Here is a 21,371-nt window from a genome sequence, read left to right on the forward strand (position 1 = left end):
ATCAGTGTATCATCCAGAATACAGAAATTGACATCTGAAAACTTGAGTTTCATAGGCAGAATTTACCATGTTCTGCCATAGAAGAAATGGTTGTGCTTTTTCTTCAGAGTATATTTACTGCAATCTGTAATGTAGGAAAGTAGATTTGAATTATCCTGGCTGCGAAACTTACCTCAACTGGAGGGAACTTCAGAAGGCATTCCCCTGCTGCCAGTGACTGACAGGTATAGTTCTGCCCCGAAGCTGGAAGCAGGCTGAACTACCCATTGTACCTGATCTATAGACTATATTACTTAAAGGACATTTTCAGTTAGGCACAGGTTTTCCTGTTCCATACTTTCGGGGTATCATGGGTTGAATGTTAACAGTCGTTTATAATAATACTATACGCTTCTCTTTTCTGTGGACCCAGTGTTTCTCCCTAAATGCCCTCCCCATTTTCCATCCCCTCTTTTGCTTCACCTTTTCTATAGCTATCCATGAGTCCCTGTGCTATGTTTAATGTTCTCTCAGCCAAGGAAATCTGAGGCCTTGTCTACACTAAAGGGAAAAGTCTATCTAAGCTACACAATTTGAGTTACGTGAAGTAGCTTAGATCTACTTACCATGGGGTCCACACTACACGACATCGATGGAAGACGCTCTCCCCATACTCTTCTCGATCAGCTGGAGTACAGGAGTTGACGGGAGAGCTATCAGTGGTTGATTTAGCAGGTCTTCACTAGACTGCTAAATCAACCGCCGATGCATCAATCGCCACAGCGTCGATCCTCTGGTAAGTGTAGACAAGCCCTGAAAGTAGCTCCTTCAGTGTCTATCAACACTGGTCCCTAGATATATAGAGGAGTCCTTAATTGCCAATCTCAATGAGCACTTTCCCCCAGAAGAGCTTTTCATGATTCCTTAATAACGTCCAAAGAATTAACTGGTACCATAAATTAAGTGTATGGTCTTTCATGTGATCATGATCTGATCAGGCTTTTACACTTTTATATAGCAACTTTTATCCTGAAGGTTGGCTGATCTCTTATTTTACTAACTGATTGTGTACATAATGTATCTATCTGTCAAGTTATGAATAACTTTAGATATTACTGAAGTACAACTAGCTCTATAAAGTGCAACAACTGCTTAATAGCACCTGGCAGCTCAGGGAGAGCATTTCCATTAGGGCATAATGCCGGCTAACATAGTTTAAAACTTAGGTGAAATGTTAACTTCAGTGAGGTTAGAGAGATATAACTGATGTTATAATTCAGCCCAGATTTTTGAATGTAGTACTAAAGTATGTTAAGCTTGTGCTCAGTGAGCAATTATTTATAGAACCACCATTTTTTAAATGCAGAATATTGATTTGAATATATTATTGAAAAGAAAGGTAGTAGGACTGAAGAAATCTCTGGATCTTATTTAATTCCAGATCCACTGACTGTACAAAGTAAACAACACTTCCTTCTTTACTAAGTGTTGGTGTCATTTAAATTCTCTTCACCAATCTAAAGTAAATTATGTGCAATTACTGGAAAACAATAAAGCAAAGCAAGAAATATTGGCCTGAACTCTGTTAGATATAAGTGTAAATTACACTTATACCCACTGTAAAGCCCCTTTACACTACCAGAACTGTGTAAAGGGCCCTTAGTGGAACTGAGAATTCAGGTCATTTAGTCCATTGTTCTTGAATCCACAAAACATATTAAGGCAGTGATACTCACCCCTCAATGGTTCAGGAGCCAAATTAGCAATCAACATTACCCCAGAGACCACAGTAGTGTGAATTCATTGTTTCATTTACTGTTTACAATTGATACTAATAACATAATAAAAGTATCCTGATTCTAATAATTGAATCACAGTGGTTTAATATCATGTGCTGCAAACAGCCGCAGGAGACACATTAAAGAGCCACTTGCAGCTCGCAAGCCTCAACGTGAGTATCACTGCATTAAGGTATTGTTCTTATCTTTACATTAGAAGACCATGAAGGTACAGATGAAACACCAGCTAGAGAATTTGTACTGTTTCCATAGCAATAAGAAGAAAGGTAACTATCTTGGTGGCCAGCAGAATAGACACAACACTATTAATGTTGCATTTTGTGCTATTGAAAAAGCTCATTTAAATGGACCAAATGTATCTCTTGGTAAATCTGCTAGAGCTAATTTCCAGTAAAGCATAAGAAGCTTCCATTTTGCAGAGTTCCTACCATGGAATAATAATATTACTATGTTTTGTGCTGGTGCTACATCTAAACATCTATGGAAATTGGGGGACTAATCTATAAATGTAAATTCAAAAGCCAGAAGAAAAGCAAAGAGCTCAAAAGAGATGTATGGAACCTTTATCATTATGGAGGAAGAAGATGGACACCCATAAAAATGTGAGCTGATGGTCCATTTGTTGGAAAGTTTAAGATAGAAGACTATGGTGGAATTTTACCAAAGCAGCTAAAAGAACCTTCCTAGTTCAGATATTTTTTACTGTCCCCAAAGATTGCAAAAATTCACAGAGCGCTTCTACTGCTGCAGCCTTATTTACAAAACTTCAGTATTCTAGGGACTAAGGGAAGAAATGGAAAGTTTCACAGTAAAGAGGATGGTTTTCTGTGGAAGAGTTTAGTCCTCTTTTTTTCCAGGCACTGCTGCTCAAAAGGAGAGTTGGATGGGGTTTGTGTTGTCTACAAAAAGGAGTATCTGACAAAACGTTCTGGTGACAGGCACTAATGGAAAAATGTTGTCTTCTCTTCCTCTTGTGACATACAGAAACCATTCATTCTCCACCTGGCACCTCTCGGGGACTAAACTTATGTTATACTTCTATTAAGTTGCATCAGTGCACTCTGTCAAAAACAGCCAAATATAAACATCTCAAAACAGTTCCTTTCTGGCAGCATATTTTATGATCACTGGTGCTGTGACACTTTTAAAAAGAAGCAGCAGGATTAATTACTAGAACAACCAGCAGTATTTATTGGACACGCATTTGCTTGGAAATCCACGTGGAAATGAAGAGAGCATGGTATGAAACAAAGCTGCCCCCCATTCCTTCGCCTAAAACCTAGCACCAGGGATTATCTATTCCATAGAGTGTCGGCACTAATGCCCTCTCAGTGTCGGAGGGGCAGGGGAAAAATACAGAGGAGCCACCGTTCTCTCCTTTCTGTGAATTACGTGGCACTGCAGACATATTTTCCTACCCTGCACACTCTATAGTAGATGGAAGTGTATGATCCCATTTTTGGGAACCACTCATTTCTGTGGCAGTCTCCTCTTACTCTTCTCAGTTCCTTCTTCATGCAGAAGACATGCTGTGAACTTCTGTGCTCAGACTCTTCTCACTCAAGCTCACACTTACCAACACAACACCACTTAGAAATCTTCTCAGATATTGGTTGGCAAACAAAATCTATTTTGTTTCACATTTCCCAGGAAGATTGAGTATGGCAGCTGGAAGGCCGTTGCCCTGACAAAGAGAGGGAACACAGATGAAGGATTAGTTTTTAACATTTTGAGCCGAATATCTTCCCTCAAAGGTCCAAACCAAAAGATCTGAATTTTTAAAAGGGGGGTTTACATGGAACCTGCCTGAGTGATTTATACAAGCAGTTCCCTCAAAGAACATTGTAATGGACTTGAGGACTAGAAGCTATGACATTTATTATTGTTATTATTTTATTTGTATTATCTTAGCACATAGGAGCTCTAGTCATAAAGTTCCCCTCAACATCCAATGACACCCAGCATTTGACAGCATTCAGAGCTACCGAAAGTGGACATTCCCCTACCATAGTCCATATGCCCATAAACACCTTTGAATGCATCTTGTTATTTAAAAAAAACCCTATCATAACAAATGTATGTAATTTTCCTGTCCTTGGATGTAGGATTTTTTGTTTTTGTTTAAATAACAAAAGACACTTTCTCCTATTTTTACAAAGACACAAAAGTGTGGAAGAATTTAGGGCATCAAGTTTCAGAGTGGAACTTAGATTTTATTTTGTTTTTTATCTATACTAGCAACCAGCAATTTATAGAACTGGTCTTGAATAAGCATATCTTCCATTCTGATAGTTTTGCAGCCTTTTCTTAGACAATGAAATTATTCAGCCTCCTCCATGAGAATTTATTGCATAATGTACAGTGCTTATAATCCTTTGGCTGGCCTAAGCCTTTATTAATTCAGTTGTGGGGAGGGTGTGAAGCCACCAGAAGCAGTGAACTAGTAATCTCTTAGGATCTGATCCGAAGCCCATTAAATGCAATGAATGGACTTCCATTCACTTCAGTGGGCTCGTGATCAGGCCCCCTGCAAGGAGCATTTTCGAGAAGTTAAAACATTAGAATGAAAGTCAGGATATCTGATTTCTGGCTCTGTCACAGATTTGCTGTGCAATCTTGGGCTCTCCAGTCTATCTTGCCACCCATGCAAGTTGGACTTAGTGATAAATGATCACTTACACCAAAAATCACAAAATATTCAGGTTGCTTCCGGTCCCAAGAGACCAGTCACTCACCCCAGATCAATTTGTACCTCAGATCTTATACGAAAGACAATGCCTGTAGCTAGTCCTGTAATTAACTAAATGTTTATTAACTAGGAAAAAGAAATAAGAGTTATTTACAGGTTAAAGCAAGCAATCATGTAAAGCAAGCAATCTGTGATTCAAAAGATGACAGATATGTAGTAATATGTCAGCATTGAATGTCTTTTTAGGGCTTAACCTAGGTTGACCCTGGGGATCTCTGCTTCCTGTTTCTCAGTGCCAGCCTTTGTAAGAATCCAAACAAAGATGATAAATCTTCATGTTAGCTATTTTTATTTCCCTCTTCCAGCATTCAAACCAATGAGATAAGGCCTTCTGCACGTACTGTCCTTGGGTAGAAGGGGCAATCAATAAAGCTTTTGTCCTACAATGGCCCACTTAATTTTTAATAGTCCTCACAGATGGGCAGGGAGAGCAAGTCTTCCCATGTGACTTCACAAGTTCAGAGCAGGATTTTTACACTTATAAAACAAACTTATATTTTACCTAGTAGCATGGAATACAGACATTACAAGTAAGATTAATGGATGCAGCAACTTACAAGCATTTCATATAGTCTAAATACTTAATACATTCTTATAAGACTAATACCTCTTTTGAACAGAATTAACATACAGGTGAGCTGGTTTGGTTTTCAGCTATGAGTTTCAGTTCTTATAAAATGCCTGTGTCCTTGGCCAGAGCTGGCACTTGGTTTACCAGCATCAGACCTGTAATTATGTGTCACATGCTGCAAGCAGAATTGTCTCCATAGCTCCTTTCCACTCTATTTCTCGGATTCCTTGGATGGCTGCTGAGAAGACTCTCTCTCCCTTTGGAAGTATGTGGCAGAAAAAGAAGAATAAGTTCATTCCTCAAAACTGATCCAGATCATGATTGGAGAAGATATTTGGCTAATGCAGTGACCCTGTTGTCTTTCCCCATACACACTATTCCAGGATCATATTATACTAGCAGGAGTAAACAAACGGCTTTATTCTGTAATGTCATAGGAGTTGGAGAAGAACTATTCCCCTATTTTGTGAGAACTTCAACCTAGTAATTATTGAGAATGGAAAAAGTCATATTACCTCAAAACAAAACATTGAACTCTCTCTTCTACTGCAGTAGCTCAAAGCTCTTCACTTGAGCTTATATTCTACAGCTGAAATTCAGGTTTGCTAAATCATTGCTCTGCACTTGGCTTTAGGAACCAGAAATCCGTGGATTGAGCAGAGGACAAAGTCAAGCACCCTTTGATATACAGGGAACCAGTCATAAAAATTCCTGCAGGAATTGTACTGAGGACTCCACACTTTCCAGGAAGCCAACAAAGCGAAGACTATTCTGGAACTTCTGCTTTCTGTATTATTGATCTTGAGAGTCTTTTCTTTAAACATAGGATATCCCCTCTATTGTTGGCTTCCCACTGTTCAGTCTACACTATGTGACTCAATAGTTCAAACTGACAATTTTACCAGAAATGTCTTAGGGAAGTTCAATCATCTTCCATCCATCATCCTCCACCTACAGACCAGCACCTCCTCTGGACAGCTACCAGAGACTGGTCGTACTGGATTCCTGGGAAGTGGGCAAACATAAGCCTGCACACGGCTAAAGGACCCTCCCCCAGCCTATGGGGAGGATCCACTGAGCCCGGGACTCAAATAATTACTGGGGGAGGGGTGGGGAGGAACAGAAAAAACAACAAGAACATGGTGTGATGGTCAAAGGGTCAAAAGTTGGGAACCGGAAAGGAACACCAAGCAGAGAACCTTGGACAGCACCCACTGCTCCTTGAAGGTGTCAAGGGAGCCAGCGGACGCTGCCCAGAGGAACTCTGCCTAGATACGAGAGTGGATAGAGGAACGGAAATAGGAATCCCTTCAGCCAACATCCTCTCCCTGTTGTTAGAGATGGCCACTTTGGCCATCACTTGGAGAAGGTTGGCGAGGTGGTCCCATGACTTTGTGGGGCCACAGATAGGGTGTGCATATAAGAAAAGGTCGGGGGAGAAGTTCAGCATCAGTAGGTCTAGGAGGAGCCAGAAAAGGGACTGCAACCTGGTGTACTCAAGGTAGACATGCACCAGTGTCTCCCTCACGCCACAAAAGGGACAGGTATCGGGGACGGGTGAACCATGCCAGGTACATGCCCATGCTCATGGCTCCATGCAGGAGCCGCCAACCCATATCCCCAGTGGGCCATGGGACCAAGGTGGAATATAGGCTGGCCCACTGAGGTTCCTCACCCTCAATAGGTGGCAGTAGATCCAGCCAGTTAGTATCAGGGCGAGACATGAGGGTGAGGATATGGAGAGTATGGAGCATGAGTGTGTACATATGTGCCCTTAAAAAGAAAAGGAGTACTTGTGGCACCTTAGAGACTAACAAATTTATTAGAGCATTCTTATTATGCTCTAATAAATTTGTTAGTTTCTAAGGTGCCACAAGTATTCCTTTTCTTTTTGCGGATACAGACTAACATGGCTGCTACTCTGAAATATGTGCCCTTGGCGCAGTTTGAAAGTGAACTGGCTATAGGTCACACAGCCGGCTCTAGGTGTGTGGGTGGGATGGCTGGGGGGACTCATGGGTCAAGGGCCCTATGAACAGATCTGGAGGGCCTGGGGCGTGGGGTGGGCGAGGAGCACTGTCCCGCAGGACCCGCTTGAGGTAAGCCCGAGAAGCAGGCGATAAAGCTGCCCTCACCTTCTGAAATATACGCTGTGGAATTCAAAGGGTGTAGAGCCCCATGTGCTGAGCGAGCAACAGGGGATCCACCCAGACTCCCCGTTTGTAGTCCAGGAGGGCTTCGATTCTGGTGACTCCTGCCAGAACCAGCCTCTGGTGCACCAAGGGGGACTCTGCCACCTGCACACCGAGTTGGGGATTGTGTAGCAGAGGCTCCACGTGAAGATCTGTCCCCTCAGCAGCTGCCATGGACCTGGTTGCTGATACCAGCTTCCAGGTCCGGAGAAGGTCAAAGAGCAGCTTTGAGATACCAGCAGCTCAAAGAGGTCTCACAGAAGATCTCTCAAATGGAGATAAAGGAGCTGCTGGTGATATCGGAGCCCTCAGAAGCGGCGCAGGAAGGCACGAGCCAGCGTGCTCCACGCCGGGCTACCTGCACTATCAAGAAGTCTCTGCAGGGCCTGGAGGTAGAAGACACAGATTTGAGTGCGAGGGCAGTTCAGGCCCTGTCCTCCTTCCTCCAGGGGGAGACTCAAGACACCTGCAGAGACCCAGAGCAGTCCTGACCAAAAGAACTCCAGAACTACTTCTGAAGGTAGGCCAGGAAACCTGGGGCCGGGATCAGGGTGTTGAGCTGGTGCCAGAGCATGGACAGGACTAGCTGATTGAGCACCACTGCCCTCCACCACAGGGAAAGGCACTGAAGTAGTCCTGTCCACCTCCACAGCTGCTCAAACACCCTGCCCTCCAAATCTTGCCAGTTCTTCAGAGGAGAAGGATGCATGGTAATAAGGTAAACACCGAGATAGCGCAGTGGACCTGCGCTCCATCGAATGGCCTGAAGCGTGGGTGGGAGGGTGCTCGCCTGCCACCCATCCCCAACCACCAGGTCAGAGCTCTTGACACAATTGACCCGGGTGGAGGAAGCCACCAAGTATATGGCCTGGCAAGCCTCCACCCATGCCAGGTCACCCAGGTCTTGAACCATGAGGAGCACGTCATCGGCATTTGCTGACAGGATCAGCCACAACTCTGGCTCACAGAGCACCAACCCTGTCAACCTCCTATGGAGGAGATGAAGGAAGGGCTCGATGGCCAGAGTGTACAGCTTGCCTGACAGTGGGCAGCCCTGATGCACCCTTCGCCTGAAGCTGACCAGTGTGGTCAGGGTTCAGTAGCGCTTGCCCAAACACTCTGTGGAGGCATACAGCACCTGGAGAAAACCCACAAACTGGGATCTGAAGCCGAATGCCCACAAAGTTCCCAGGAGATATCCATGGTCCACCCTGTCGAATGCCTTCTCCTAGTCCAGAGACAGGAGGGCAAACAACAGACCATCACTACACTCGAGCTCTAAGAGGTCCCGGTCCAGATATATATTATCAAAGATGGTGCGGCCTGGGACAGTGTAGGTCTGGTTAGGGTGGACCACGTCCGACAGCACAGACCCCAGCCGCAGTGAGATGGCTTTCACTACAACTTTGTAGTCCGTGCTGAGGAGGAAGACAGGATGCCAGTTCTGAAGACTGTGGAGGTCCCCCTTCTTTGGAAGCAAGGCGAGCACAGCCCGCCTTCATGACAGAGGGAGGACCATGCTCCCCAAGAACTCGGCCCAGACAGCAACAAGGTCCGGACCAAGACACACAGTAGAACTCCACAGTCAGCCCGTCCATGCCCGGAGATTTATTAGTGGACATGGGATGGAGGGCTTCTGAGAACTTGGCGAGAGTGAGAGGTAGCTCCAGCTGGTCCCGGTCGCCTGCGCTGACTGTCGGGAGTCCATCCCAGAGCACTCTGCAGGCTTTGCTGTTGGTCTGATCCGGGGAGAAAAGAGCAGCGTAGAAGGCCCTGGCCTTTCCACACATCTCCTCCAGATCCGTGAGGGGGGCACCATCCTTTGCCAAAAGACAGGTCACGTGCTTCTTAGCCCCCATGTTTTTCTCCAGGGCACAGAAAAAGCAGGAGCCACAATCCATCTCCCGAAGGAGACGGATACGGGATCGAACAAATGTGCCACAGCCCAATGGTCCTCAAAGGCTCAGAGCTCCTCCCACTTCTCCTGGCACGCTCCACAGAGGGATGAATCCCCGGGGATGGCGGCCAGACACCTCTCCAGGTCCAAGACCTCCCACTCCAGCTGCTCTATCCCTACATCCCTCTGCCAGCTGGCCCCCCAGGTGTAGTTGTGACAGAAGAGCCAGGCACGCACCTTCCCCACATCCCACCAGTGCTGCGGTGAGGGAAAGACACATCTCTGCCCTCCCCAGGACAGCCAAAACTCCCAGAAGGATGCCACAAAGCCTACATCCTCCAGCAGGCTATTGTTAAAGTGCCAATAGGCCGGCCCCAGCCTCTCCAAAGTCAGAGAGGCTTTCACAGCTACCAGATGGTGGTCAGAGAACAGGGCTGGCTGGATGCTGGAGGAGGGGGCCTGCAAGACGTGACAGCGAGATAAATAAATGTGATCCAACTGGGAGTGGCGCGACCAATCTGCTTCCACCCAGACATAAGTAAAAGTAAACTCATCGGCCAGGTGGTGGTAGCAGCAGACTTCCACCAGGGAGTGATGGTCTATGTTCTCCTGGACGATGTTTGTGGTGGTGGGCATTGCTCGGTCCCCGAGTGGTCCTGCTCTTCGGGGTGGTGATGAAATCCCCGCCCAGGACCAGGCACTCATGAGGATCCAAGGAGCTGAGGAAGGCGGACGCCTGGTGAAAAAAACTTACCCGCTCCAGGCCCGATGTCACGGCGTAGACGTTGACGAGGTTCAACGTCAGCCCCTCCACCCGGGCCCGGAGGAGCAGTAGGCGACCCAGCACAACCTCGGCAGCCCCCAGCACTTTGGGCAATAGGTTGGGAGAGAACCGGGTGGCCACTCCAGCAGTACTAACTGTGAGGCAGCTAAAATACACCCTGTCCTGCCACTCCAGCTGCCAGTGAGCTTAAGTGGCTGGATCTGTATGGGTCTCCTGCAGGAAAACCACAGAGTACGCCCCGTCCCGAAGAAAGAAGAGCACCTGGCACCTGTGGAGACCCATTCTACAGCCCCAGGTGTTTAGTGTGGCAAAGGTGATCGGCACCATAATGAGGGCTGAGGAGGAACGCTAACGGCCTCCGTTGGACCCTGCAGCAATCCGTGGCTGACCCTGAAAGCCCTCAGGGAGTCACGAAAGCTGTGGGCGCACTGGTAGGCCATAGCGTCCTGCCTCCCAGTCCCTTTACTCTCCCCCAAAATGGCCCTTATGGCCCGGAGGATGCGACGGAAGTCCCCCCCAGCACTGGAGAGTGAGCTGCACCTTATTCTGGGAGCCACAAGTGTCCAGGAGAAAGATGCGCAGCTCGTCTCGCAACGCATTGGAGCTGGGGTCGCAGAACTCTGGGCACCCTCCAGCCAGATCCCCACGACATCCTCATGGCCTACTGAGACGGGCAGCCAGGAGCGACCCTCGGCATGGTGCCCGTTCTGCCGGTGCCACACAGTCCATCTCAGACCCCGGCACAGGAGTGGGGGATGGAGGGAAAACAGCAGCCCTAAGGGGTCAGGTGAGGGGAACACAAAAACCGCCCCCTGAGGGCTATCAAACAGAAAGGGAAATGACACGACCCAGGGGACAGCAATAACATGGGGGGAAGGGGGGAAGCAGGAACAGCATCAGGGACAGGAACGGGACCAGGATCAGAGATGGGGGCAGGATCAGAGATGGGGCAGAGCTGAGACTGGGAGCCCTGGCAGCCAAGCTACTGGGGTGTGGCACCTGTCCACTGGGCACGGGGGTCGAGGGAACAGAAACGGGAAGAGGGGCCTCAGTGACGCCGGGTTCGGGTGCCATAACAGACTTAACACCCACATCCATGGCATTAGGGAGCGGGGTATCTGTAGTCAGGCTCCCGACTGGAAGGGAAGGCAGCTGCCCTGCATTGGTAGGGGGTGTACCCAGTGGCTTGAAGCCCAGCTGCTCAGCACTGGCCGTTACCTCAGTGGGCTTGGCAGCCATGAGTGGAGTGCCATCCGCAACTGGGCAGGTGGACGAACCCAGGGGCACCACCAAAGTATGAGCAGTAGCAGTGGTCAGGGGGATGGGAGAGTGGAGAAGAGGGGGCGGTGTAAAGGAACCACTGCCCAGATCGAGGTCAGACCCAGGGCCTCAATCGCCTCAAAAATGGAGTGGAAGTCCCCATCCACTATCCCAGGGTCCTCCCTGCCAACAACCGAGTCAGCACTCGCCTCAGTACCGCTGGGGAGTGCAGTATGACAAGGGGGCAGGGGGGCTCCATCTGAGGCCCCTACAAGGAGGGACTCCAGAAGGGGGCCGATACTGCCCCCTGTTGCTGCCACGACTTCCCCAGCTGCCTCTAGTTGGTGGGCCCTATCGGGGGTGCGACAAAAGGCTCTGCAGCAGCGGCCCCCGTCCACATCGAGGGGGAGGTGCTGAGCCCGTGCCTTCTGCTTGTCTCACTTCCCCTGGACAAGGACCCAGAGGGCTGGTGAGCAGGGGTAGGGCCAGGGGGCAAGGACAATGGTACCAGAGGTTGGGGAGGTAATGGGGGGGGCAGCGTGGGGAAGGGAAAGCTCCCGCTGGGGCAGGCCCTCTGTGGCTTTGCTGCCCTCTCCTCCACAGGCCCTGCTGAACTACATATGATGGAGGTGGGTGCAACCTGCTCTTTTGGGTGCAACGGGGGGCTACCCCCATGGCCCAAGTGGAGGCAGTGGCAGGCTGGGGGGGAGTAGGGATGACTACTGGTGCTTGATAACTAGGGTCGCTGGCGGTGACAGGGCCAGTGCCTTCCCGGGACTCGGGGGTCCCAGGAGTCCCTCGGTGCCAGGCCAGGGGGCAGTCTCTCCAGACTTGCCCCATTGCCCAGCAGAGGTAACCCCGAGTCCTTCCCCAAAGAGTAATACACCTGGTACTGGGACCGTTGGTGGGGCACCAAAAAGTACCCATCACGCACTGCCGGCGGCAGTTGAATCTGCATCTGCTGGCAGAATGAGAGGACGTGACGGAGGGTGGGGTCCTTGCAGCCTCGCGGGAGAGGACTGATCACCCCAGGGAAGAAAGGCAAAATGGCAGCATTGGGAAGGAAGGGCAGGTCAGAGGTGAAAACCACCCGTACCCCCAGGTCTTCCACGGGCTCTAGGGGATGTACATGCCCCCACGGCCAGGCTCTTCTCCACCGCCTCCTGGATGGCGGCCTCAGATGCAAGGAAGACAACTACCTTCCTGTACATCTTAGAGGCCGCCAGCAGGGCCATAGGCCCCACCACCCTCTTCAGTGCCCGCACATAGGCCTCAACGTGGGGCGAGGCAGGCACCAAGAGGCAGTGGATGCTGTGCTTCCTAGTCAGGGTGGGAAAAGGGCCCCGGCTGCCAGGGATGGAACCGGAGGCGGTGGCAGGGTAGATGACAAAGTGAGGGGCCGAGGGACCACTGCCACCTGAGCGTATGCTCTGGGGGCCAGGGGAGGGACACCCTCAGAGCTGGTGGAAGGAACGGCAAGGGATAGGGCATGGGGAGCCGTGGCTGACGGCAGGGCTGCGGCAGGGGGGGCAGCCCCTACCACAAGGGTCTTGGCCTTCCGGGTGAGGCTTTTGACCTTTTTCTTCCCCTGGCCCTTTCTGCCGGTCGGGGGCGCTCCCCCAAGAGCAGAGGAGATAGGAGTCATGGCAACAACAGAATCATACCCGTGCCTGCCGCTGGTACCCACAGCGGGGGCGATGGCAAGCAGTCTGGCAGCAGCAGTCAAGAGGGAAGCTGCAGGGACAAATGGGAGAGCAGGTGGAGGGGAGGCAACAGGGGCAACCCGGGTGGGGGAACCCCAGGGGGGCTCCACCCACCGTTTCCCCCACCATTCGCAGAGGGGACAGGGATGAGCACAAAAGAGAAGGGGGGGGAAGAGAGAAACGGGAAGGGGTAAAGCCAACTACTCCTCCCACTAAGTGGCAGGCAGGGGAGGAGGGTGGCAAGGAGAGTGGGGGATCGGGGACATTGATCAAGGCAGGAAAAGGGTGGTGGAAATACCAGCTCCTCTGGCTGCACTGGGGAGGGGAGTGATCACAATATCATAGAGGGGTGCAGTCAACAAAGGGGCTCAAGAGAAAATGGGAAGGGGCACAAGCACATGTGGGGGACATGGGTGCATGGAGCAAGGGGGCTGGACAAGGTGTGGGGGGACAACAAAAGGCGAGGGGAGAAAGGAACAGGCTGGAAGCAGACCGGGGTCAGGGTAGGAAACCCACAGGGACCAGCAGCAAGGGCCAGGGCAGAGCAGGCAAAACTAGCAAACACCAAAGGACCTGGGCAGGGTAGGCAAACAAACAGAAACTGCCTGGGGACCTGGGTCGGGAGGCAAAAATAGGCAGCAGGGATTGTGCGGGCGGGGCAGGCAACACCGGGAAAGGAGGCAAACTGCTGGGAGGAGGCCTATGAGCAAAGCAGAGGGTGGGGGAAGTCCACCTGCCAAAAGTAGCAGAGGAAGGGAGGGCAAGTCCAAGGGGACAGGAAAGGCATGTGCACTTGTGGTTCAAAAGCCCTTGCTCAGTGTTGCCAAAGCCAGGTGGATAAAGGCCAGGTGAGCAGCCAAGTCCAGGAGTGGAGAGCAGTCAAAATGGTGAGCAGAGGTAATGGAGGGGGGGTGGCAGCGGTGGTGGTGAGGGGGTACATGGACTAGGGGGAGGGCTCCACATCTCTTCACCCCCACTCCCCCGCACAACAAGAATCACCACCATGGGAGTAAAGATGTTAAAGTCACTCAGTCCTGTGAAAAACCCCCTCCACAATGTCCTGCAGTAGCTCCAGGTGTACCACGCTCTGCAACTCCTCTTCCTCCTCCTCACACCAGCAGCAAGCTCCACAGCAGCAAACAGCCAGCTGAGAGAGACCTCACAGATGGTAGCAGGATCCCTCACTCCTTCTCTGGGGAGCAGGCCAGCAGGACTCCCCAAGGAGCAGCAGCAACCAGCTGGTGAGGTAGCCGGGGGTGGGTCTGGCCCAGACAACAGCTGAAGAGGGTGCTCTGTGCCCAGCAACAGCAGCTCCACGCCCACAAGAGAGTGATAGAAGACAGGCATATCAGCCCTAGAATCAGAGGTGAATGTAAGCCAGTCCAGTCCAGTACAGCTTCCCCAGGCTGGCGATTTAAAGGGCCCGGGGCTCCCGGCATGGCCGGAGCCCCAGGGCCTTTAAATCGTGTCCCGAGCCCCGCTGCCAGAGCCCTGGGGTAGGGCGGCAGGGCTCCTTCAGTGATTTAAAGGGCCTGGAGCTCTGCTGCGGTAGTGACCGCTGGAGTCCTGGGCCCTTTAAATTGCCCCTGAGCCCCGGGGCTCCCAGCCACCTCTGCAGCTAGAAGCTGTGGGGGTGATTTAAAGACCCCAGGTCTCCTAGTAGCAGCCGGAGCCCTGGGATCTTTAAATCTTGATTTAAAGGGCGCAGGTATTTAAAGGCCCTGCCTTTTCCGATTGAGGCCATGTCCCCACTCAGGACTCCAGCATACCGGTAAGTCCTTTAAGTTACTTTCGCCCCTGCCTAGAATGGTAAAGACCCTTGTCCCCAGGAGCTGAAAACAGCTTATCTCAGGTCAACAAGGGACTCCCGAATCCAATTAAGGATCTTTAAAAAAACCTTTTTCTGGTGAGAGAGAATGAGGAGAGATGGAAGATAAGCTGCAGGAGGAGGAAAAGGTTTCTCCTAGATGTAAGGCTGCTCTCTTCCCTATAGGGGAAGCAAACATGCTAACAGACTGTTTGGGGAAGGACTGGAACCCAGAGGTCAGCATAATGAGGCAATATCCCCCAGGGAAAGGTCTTCTCTTTTTGTTTGGCTGAAAAGTACTTCTTGGCCTACTCTGAGGCCCACCTTGTCAATACTGAAGAATAAAAACTCTCCAGAGTGGGACTGATTTGCTCCAGGTGTACCCCGCCCCCCCTCCGCCTCCCAGCCCTCCCAGAGAGGAAATTGCTGAGCCGGGTGAGGTAAAGGAGGTGCCTTGCCACACTACACAAACAAGAGCTCATCTGGCCCATCCTCTCTCAACAATTTGTTGTTTAAAATTTCAAGAGAATGCTCAGACTGGGACAAGTGGTGATTCATATTAAGTATCTTTATACAAGTAGGCATAAACAAGATGTAACAAACACCTTGTAGCAAGTAGAATGCTTTAGAAAGGTCTGTCAGGAACTCAGGAATCTAGCTTTTCCGTGTACTGACGCCTTTCTCTCTCATTGTTATACATATGTTTCTCTGAAAATTAGAATGCTCTGAGGAACTATGGAGGCTCTTCATGGCTCATAGCAGCTGAAATGTTCTCTTGGACCATAGACATTTCTGTTGAGGAACTTTTACTTGAAGGATTAGGAATGACATAAATTGAGATGGAAGCAATATTCCTGACCTTCAAGACAGATATAGAGGTGACATGATCACTGCCACAGACAAAGGAAAATATAACTTGCCTAATATTGTGAGAATATTTATAATCATTTATCCAAATCATTGTTCCAATTGGCTGATTCATGGAAGGAAACAAAAGCTGCTAGCTAATTTGCAGTTTAACAGGGAAAACACTCTTGATTTGTTGCCTGAATGACCATCACTTTAGTGATTATGACATCGGTATTCATAAACAGCAGATTCCAGTTAGCTGCTTTCTATAAACAGACTAATGGATACAATAAGTAGAAGTGCCACCATTTCTTTTTGTCTCCTCCTTTGCACAGAAAGCCAGACTTGCTAGAATTCGAGCAGCAAAGAGTGGGACTGCTAATGCTTACATGCAGAGCAAACGAAATGGCTTACTGAGTAACCAGCTTCACCAGGTAATATACTTATGTAATCCAGCTCCAGAATAGCTACTTAATAATAGCACAGCAGCCATTTATTCTATTTATCATCGGGACTAGTCAATCTGACTCGATAAGTAATACTATCAATAGAAGTAGGTTAAAGAAGGACAAACTGAACAACTATTATTGTTTAAGCAAGATTACAGGATTGGATGACAGTATATAAAATAACAAAGGAGGGGATGGTTCACAAACTCTGGACTGAAATACATCCCAAATTTAAACTGAAGTTTGGTTCAAATCAAAAATCCATAGTTATCACCATCTCTCTGAGCCAAACCAAGACACTGCATCTGGGCACCCTGAGATTTTGGGAAAATGTTGATCTAGATCTGATATTTATGGTCTGAGAAATAACATTTTAACTGCAAATGTGCTCAAGCAACTAAATATAAATCTGGATTTTATACATCCCAAAGTTTGGAGTGTTGGGACCTAAAGGATGTTTTATGCCCATCTCTAAGTTCGACATTTGATATAGTCCCATTTTCATCCCGATTTAGTTTAGTGCCCTCTAGTGAATAATGATGAAAGCATTTAATAAATCAGGAAATGTTTTCTACATAATTCTTCATTCTGTGTCTGTAACATCTGCTGTACACTTTCTGAACTCAGCGGGTTGGGATCAGTCAGTGACGTGATTTTTTTTGTATAAAGGGTAATACCACAAATTCTTCAGCATTATTAAACAATCTCAAGAGGAAATAAGACAACTATATGCAATTTCTTTTTTAAAAAGGCCGATACACAGGGGAAAATGTTTTACCATCAGTTAGATTTATGACCATTTAAGTGTGTGCTGATTTTACACTCAGCACCTTAACATGATGATTACATCTGTAGGTTGCATTGTTCTAACTATACACAAAAGGCCACCCAGTTCTGGGCACCACACTTTAGAAATGATGTGGATAAATTGGAGAGAGTCTGGAGGAGAGCAACAAAAATGACAAAAAGCTTAGCAAGCCTGAGCTACGAGGAAAGGTTATAAAAACTGGGAACGTTTAGTCTTGAGAATAGAAGACTGAAAGGGAACCTGGTAACAGTCTTCAAATATGTTAAGGGCTGTTATAAAGAGGTCAGTGATCAATTGTTCTCCATGTCCAGTGAAGATGGAACACAGAAGTAATGGGCTTAATCTGCATCAAGGGAGATTTAGGTTAGACATTAGGGAAAACTTTCTAAGGGTAGTTAAGCTCTGAAATAGGCTTCCAAGGATGGTTGTAGAATCCCCGTCACTGGAGATTTTTAAGAACAAATTGGACAAACACCTGTCAGGGATAGTCTAGGTTTATTTGGGCCTACTATAGGCCAGGGGCTGGACTTGATGACCTCTTGAGGTCCCTTCCAGCCCTACAATTTTATGATTCTGTGGAAATGCTGAGGTATGGGACATTCAGGAAGGGTTGCAAGGAAAGGAGAGAAAATATTTTGATTAATAAACCAAAAAGTCATCATGCTCAAACTGATTTATTTTATACCATGTAGTTTTTCCCTGATAAAGCACTGCAGATATGCTGCAGTATACACCCTGAGTCTGTTTTCATCCAATATTTGGCTGAGAGACTTTTGTTCACAAATGAAAATAATAGAGAATTCTATGTATTTACAGTCCACCAAGGAGGAAGAACAGAACTTTCTTAGCAAATCTGGCTCTTCCTTTGAAACACAGCACCACCACCTGCTTCACTGTCTGGAAAAAACCACGGTAAGAAAATGGAATCAGTTTCTTCTGTAAACCTAATTTTTGTTTTGTAGTAGCTTATTTATACTAATTCCTCATGGTACAGTCCTTATCCAGGACCAAAGGCTATTTTATAGATTGAGCTGATTTAGAAATTTTCTAGTTTATTTTCATGCAATGTACATAGTAACATTTAAAGATCATAGGTTGGATCCTCAACTGACATCAGGACATTAACCTTAATGGGGCACCCCAATAGCACCAGTTGAGGATCTTGATTTATATATATTTATACAGAGAGAGAGAGTGAGTTTATGATTTGCATGTTTACTCACTTTGCTACCGTAAAGTTTCTAGGACTCCAACCTCCAGTCCTTACTCATGCAAAATTCCCAATTCAGGCAAAGCCTGAGCAAGGATTGAAGTTCTGGGTCCTCACGTCAATCTTATGAGTTGCTGAGCACTTCCTGTGATATGGGCACTCACCTCCTATTTAAGTGAGTGCAAGTTGAGAGTACTCACCGTCTTATTCTGCAACTTCAACTTCATCCTCTGAATTGAGATACAGGTTGTCAAGGTTCGTTCCTCACTCTGAACTCTAGGGTACAGATGTGGGGACCTGCATGAAAACCTCCTAAGCTTACTTTTACCAGCTTAGGTTAAAACTTCCCCAAGGTACAAACTATTTTACCTTTTGCCCTGGACTTTCGCTGCCACCACCAAACGTCTAACACTGGTTACTAAGAACGAGTCCGTTTGGAAACGTCTTTCCCCCCCAAATCCTCCCAAATCTTACACCCCCTTTCCTGGGGAAGGTTTGATAAGAATCCTCACCAATTTGCATAGGTGACCACAGACGCAAACCCTTGGATCTTAAGAACAATGAAAAAGCATTCAGTTTCTTAAAAGAAGAATTTTAATAGAAGAAAAAGTAAAAAGAATCACCTCTGTAAAATCAGGATGGTAAATACCTTACAGGGTAATTAGATTCAAAACATAGAGAATCCCTCTAGGCAAAACCTTAAGTTACAAAAAGACACAAAAACAGGAATATCCATTCCATTCAGCACAGCTTATTTCCTCAGCCATTTAAAGAAATCAGAATCTAACGCATATCTAGCTAGATTACTTACTAAGTTCTAAGACTCCATTCCTGTTCTGTCCCCGGCAAAAGCATCACACAGCCAGAGAGAGAGGCTTTGGTTCTCCCTCCCCCCAGCTTTTGAAAGTATCTTGTCTCCTCATTGGTCATTTTGGTCAGGTGCCAGCGAGGTTATCCTAGCTTCTTAACCCTTTACAGGTGAAAGGGTTTTTCCTCTGGCCAGGAAGGATTTTCAAGGTGTTTACCCTTCCCTTTATATTTATGACACAGGTGTAGTGCTACAGAATCATTTAGCCTCAGCTCTGACATTTAGCCCCTTACAGGAATAAGTGATATAATTCCCAACCACCAAAACACACTTGCTTTGGTTAAAAACTTCCAAGCAGTCAAAAACAGATGATTGAGTGCAGGTGTCTACTGCTTAATATCTGGATAACTATACAGTCATCATGAATGTTAAATTAAAACATAATTACACGTCAGTAATATTAATAAGAATGAGGTGTGGGCACCAAGTGCTTAAGGCACTTGACTGCAATCCTGAATGTTGTGGGTTGGAATCTCACTTGATCTCACACTGAGCGATCACCTCAAGTTCACCCAGCTGCAAAATGGGTACCTCTAAGTTAGGGAAGTCCAACGCAGTCGGATATGATGCTAGCCATACCATTCCCTTGTTTATCTTATGGCTGTGTTAGCCTGATGAGCCATATTGACTTTGAATATTAACAAGCCATATGTTTCATTCACAGATAAAATATTTCTGGCCAGAAATGTCACAAAGGCATTTCTGTTATCTGATCATTATTGTTTTTACATCATTTCCTGTTTATTATTTCCTAAGGAACCTAAGGACATGAAGAATAATTATATTGAGTGTAACCTTTGTAAATGTAATAAGTTCACATTGGGAAATGGTAAAATAATCTATATTTGTCCTTGTATTTTCTCTCCTGTCACCATATTGCCATGTAGGGTTTATCTTATGTTGTGGATGATCCCATCTTATCAATAAGCTGTTCAACACCATTTAAGGTACAATTTACAAATTTAGCTCTGATTTTATCATATGTAGATGCACCTAACTAATTCTCTGGCAGTGACTATCAGTATATATAATACTTTGCCATTTCCTAACAAAGAGTTTAGATCATGTTGACCAGACATGGACCCAAATTCCAGATTCAAATACTCAAATTTTAGGTGCTGAAAATCAGAATTGGGATCAGAATTTTGTGGCTGGTGCCCATCTCTGTGGTTGACATGTTACAGACTAAATGTATGAAGGTGCATTACAGCAGAAAAAAATCAGAGATTGTCTATATGTGCACAGGCATCATGTCTCATCGTTCGGAAATTTAGTAAGCTATGTTAAATTTCCTTCATACATTGCTCAATGCTCATCATATTCATGGAATCACAAGGTTAGAGAATCATGCATTTGATTTTCATGAATCAAAGGTTTCCAAAAAAATCTTGGGGTCCATTTTCCCTCAAAAAATGTAACAGGTTATGACATATGTGACTAACTTTCAAGATGAAAATTGCCAAGTGGCATTTTCTAGTCATTGTATAACTTCTCTGTGAGGTATGGACACACGGCACAAAGTTTCAATGTTTTGTCTTAGCTTTATTGTTTAATGTTGGACTTTTATTAAAAGACACAGCGCTGCATCTGCTGTATTCAAAACAGAAAGTATATGCAGCAGCTTTTCTTATTGCTCCTGTTCAAGTGAGAGCATAACAATTTCTCCATTACACACGTTATTAAATTAAAATACAACTTATGTACGTGTATAACGTCATATTTTTATTTTCACAGCCTGTTTATTCAATTGCCTTGTAATTAACATGGTCCAGTTGTTGTTTGTCATTTAGTTACTTATGTGTCATCTTTCAGGTGCTTATGCTTTCTACATGCTGTCTTTTTTAATATTCTTATCTGATTTAAAGTATAGCATAAACTGTCTAGCTTTAAATGTCTATTACAAAGGACTCGCTTGACAACCTATCTCCCCTACTACAGTTTTAACCTTTTGGAACACTTTTGAGGCATACCATGGTAGAACTATGGGCATGTCTACACTACAGTCTAAGTCGATCTTACTTACATCGCTATGGGGTGTGAAAAAGCCTCCCTTCCCCCGAGCAATGTAAGTGTCATGCTGTCCACACCGGCGCTATGTTGGCAGGAGATAAGCTTACGCTTCTCGTCAAGATGGAGTAATTATGCTGATGGGAGAGCACTCCCCTGTTGTCACAGCATATCTTCACCTGAGAGGCTACAGTAGCACAGCTTCATCAGTGCAGCTACACCGCTGTAGCGCTGTAGTGTAGACTTGCCCTGAGTCATAGCCATCTGCTTTGGGCATTGCTTTCCACTTGAACTTTACAAATGAATTCGCAAACTTTCACCTTAGCAACAGGCCTGGTCCAACTCTCAGAAAACTGAATAGAAAGACTCCCATTCACTTGGATGGGACTTGGATCAGGCCCGGAAGCTCTTCCATCTCCCCAAGTTATTCATGATGAAA

General features: G+C 46.9%; 1 protein-coding gene across 1 annotated transcript in view; it reads left to right on the forward strand.

Annotated features, from left to right (window-relative positions):
- The window catches only part of KCND2 (potassium voltage-gated channel subfamily D member 2), a 445,416-nt gene that overhangs the window by 416,379 nt on the left and 7,666 nt on the right, over nucleotides 1-21,371 (forward strand). Inside the window, exons 3-4 of the mRNA XM_077807829.1 lie at nucleotides 15,926-16,024; nucleotides 17,664-17,759. Of these exons, the coding sequence (XP_077663955.1) occupies nucleotides 15,926-16,024; nucleotides 17,664-17,759 (195 nt within the window). The remainder of the gene's footprint in view (nucleotides 1-15,925; nucleotides 16,025-17,663; nucleotides 17,760-21,371) is intronic.

Source organism: Eretmochelys imbricata, chromosome 1 (assembly GCF_965152235.1).
Source record: "Eretmochelys imbricata isolate rEreImb1 chromosome 1, rEreImb1.hap1, whole genome shotgun sequence".
NCBI classification, from domain to species: Eukaryota; Metazoa; Chordata; order Testudines; family Cheloniidae; genus Eretmochelys; species Eretmochelys imbricata.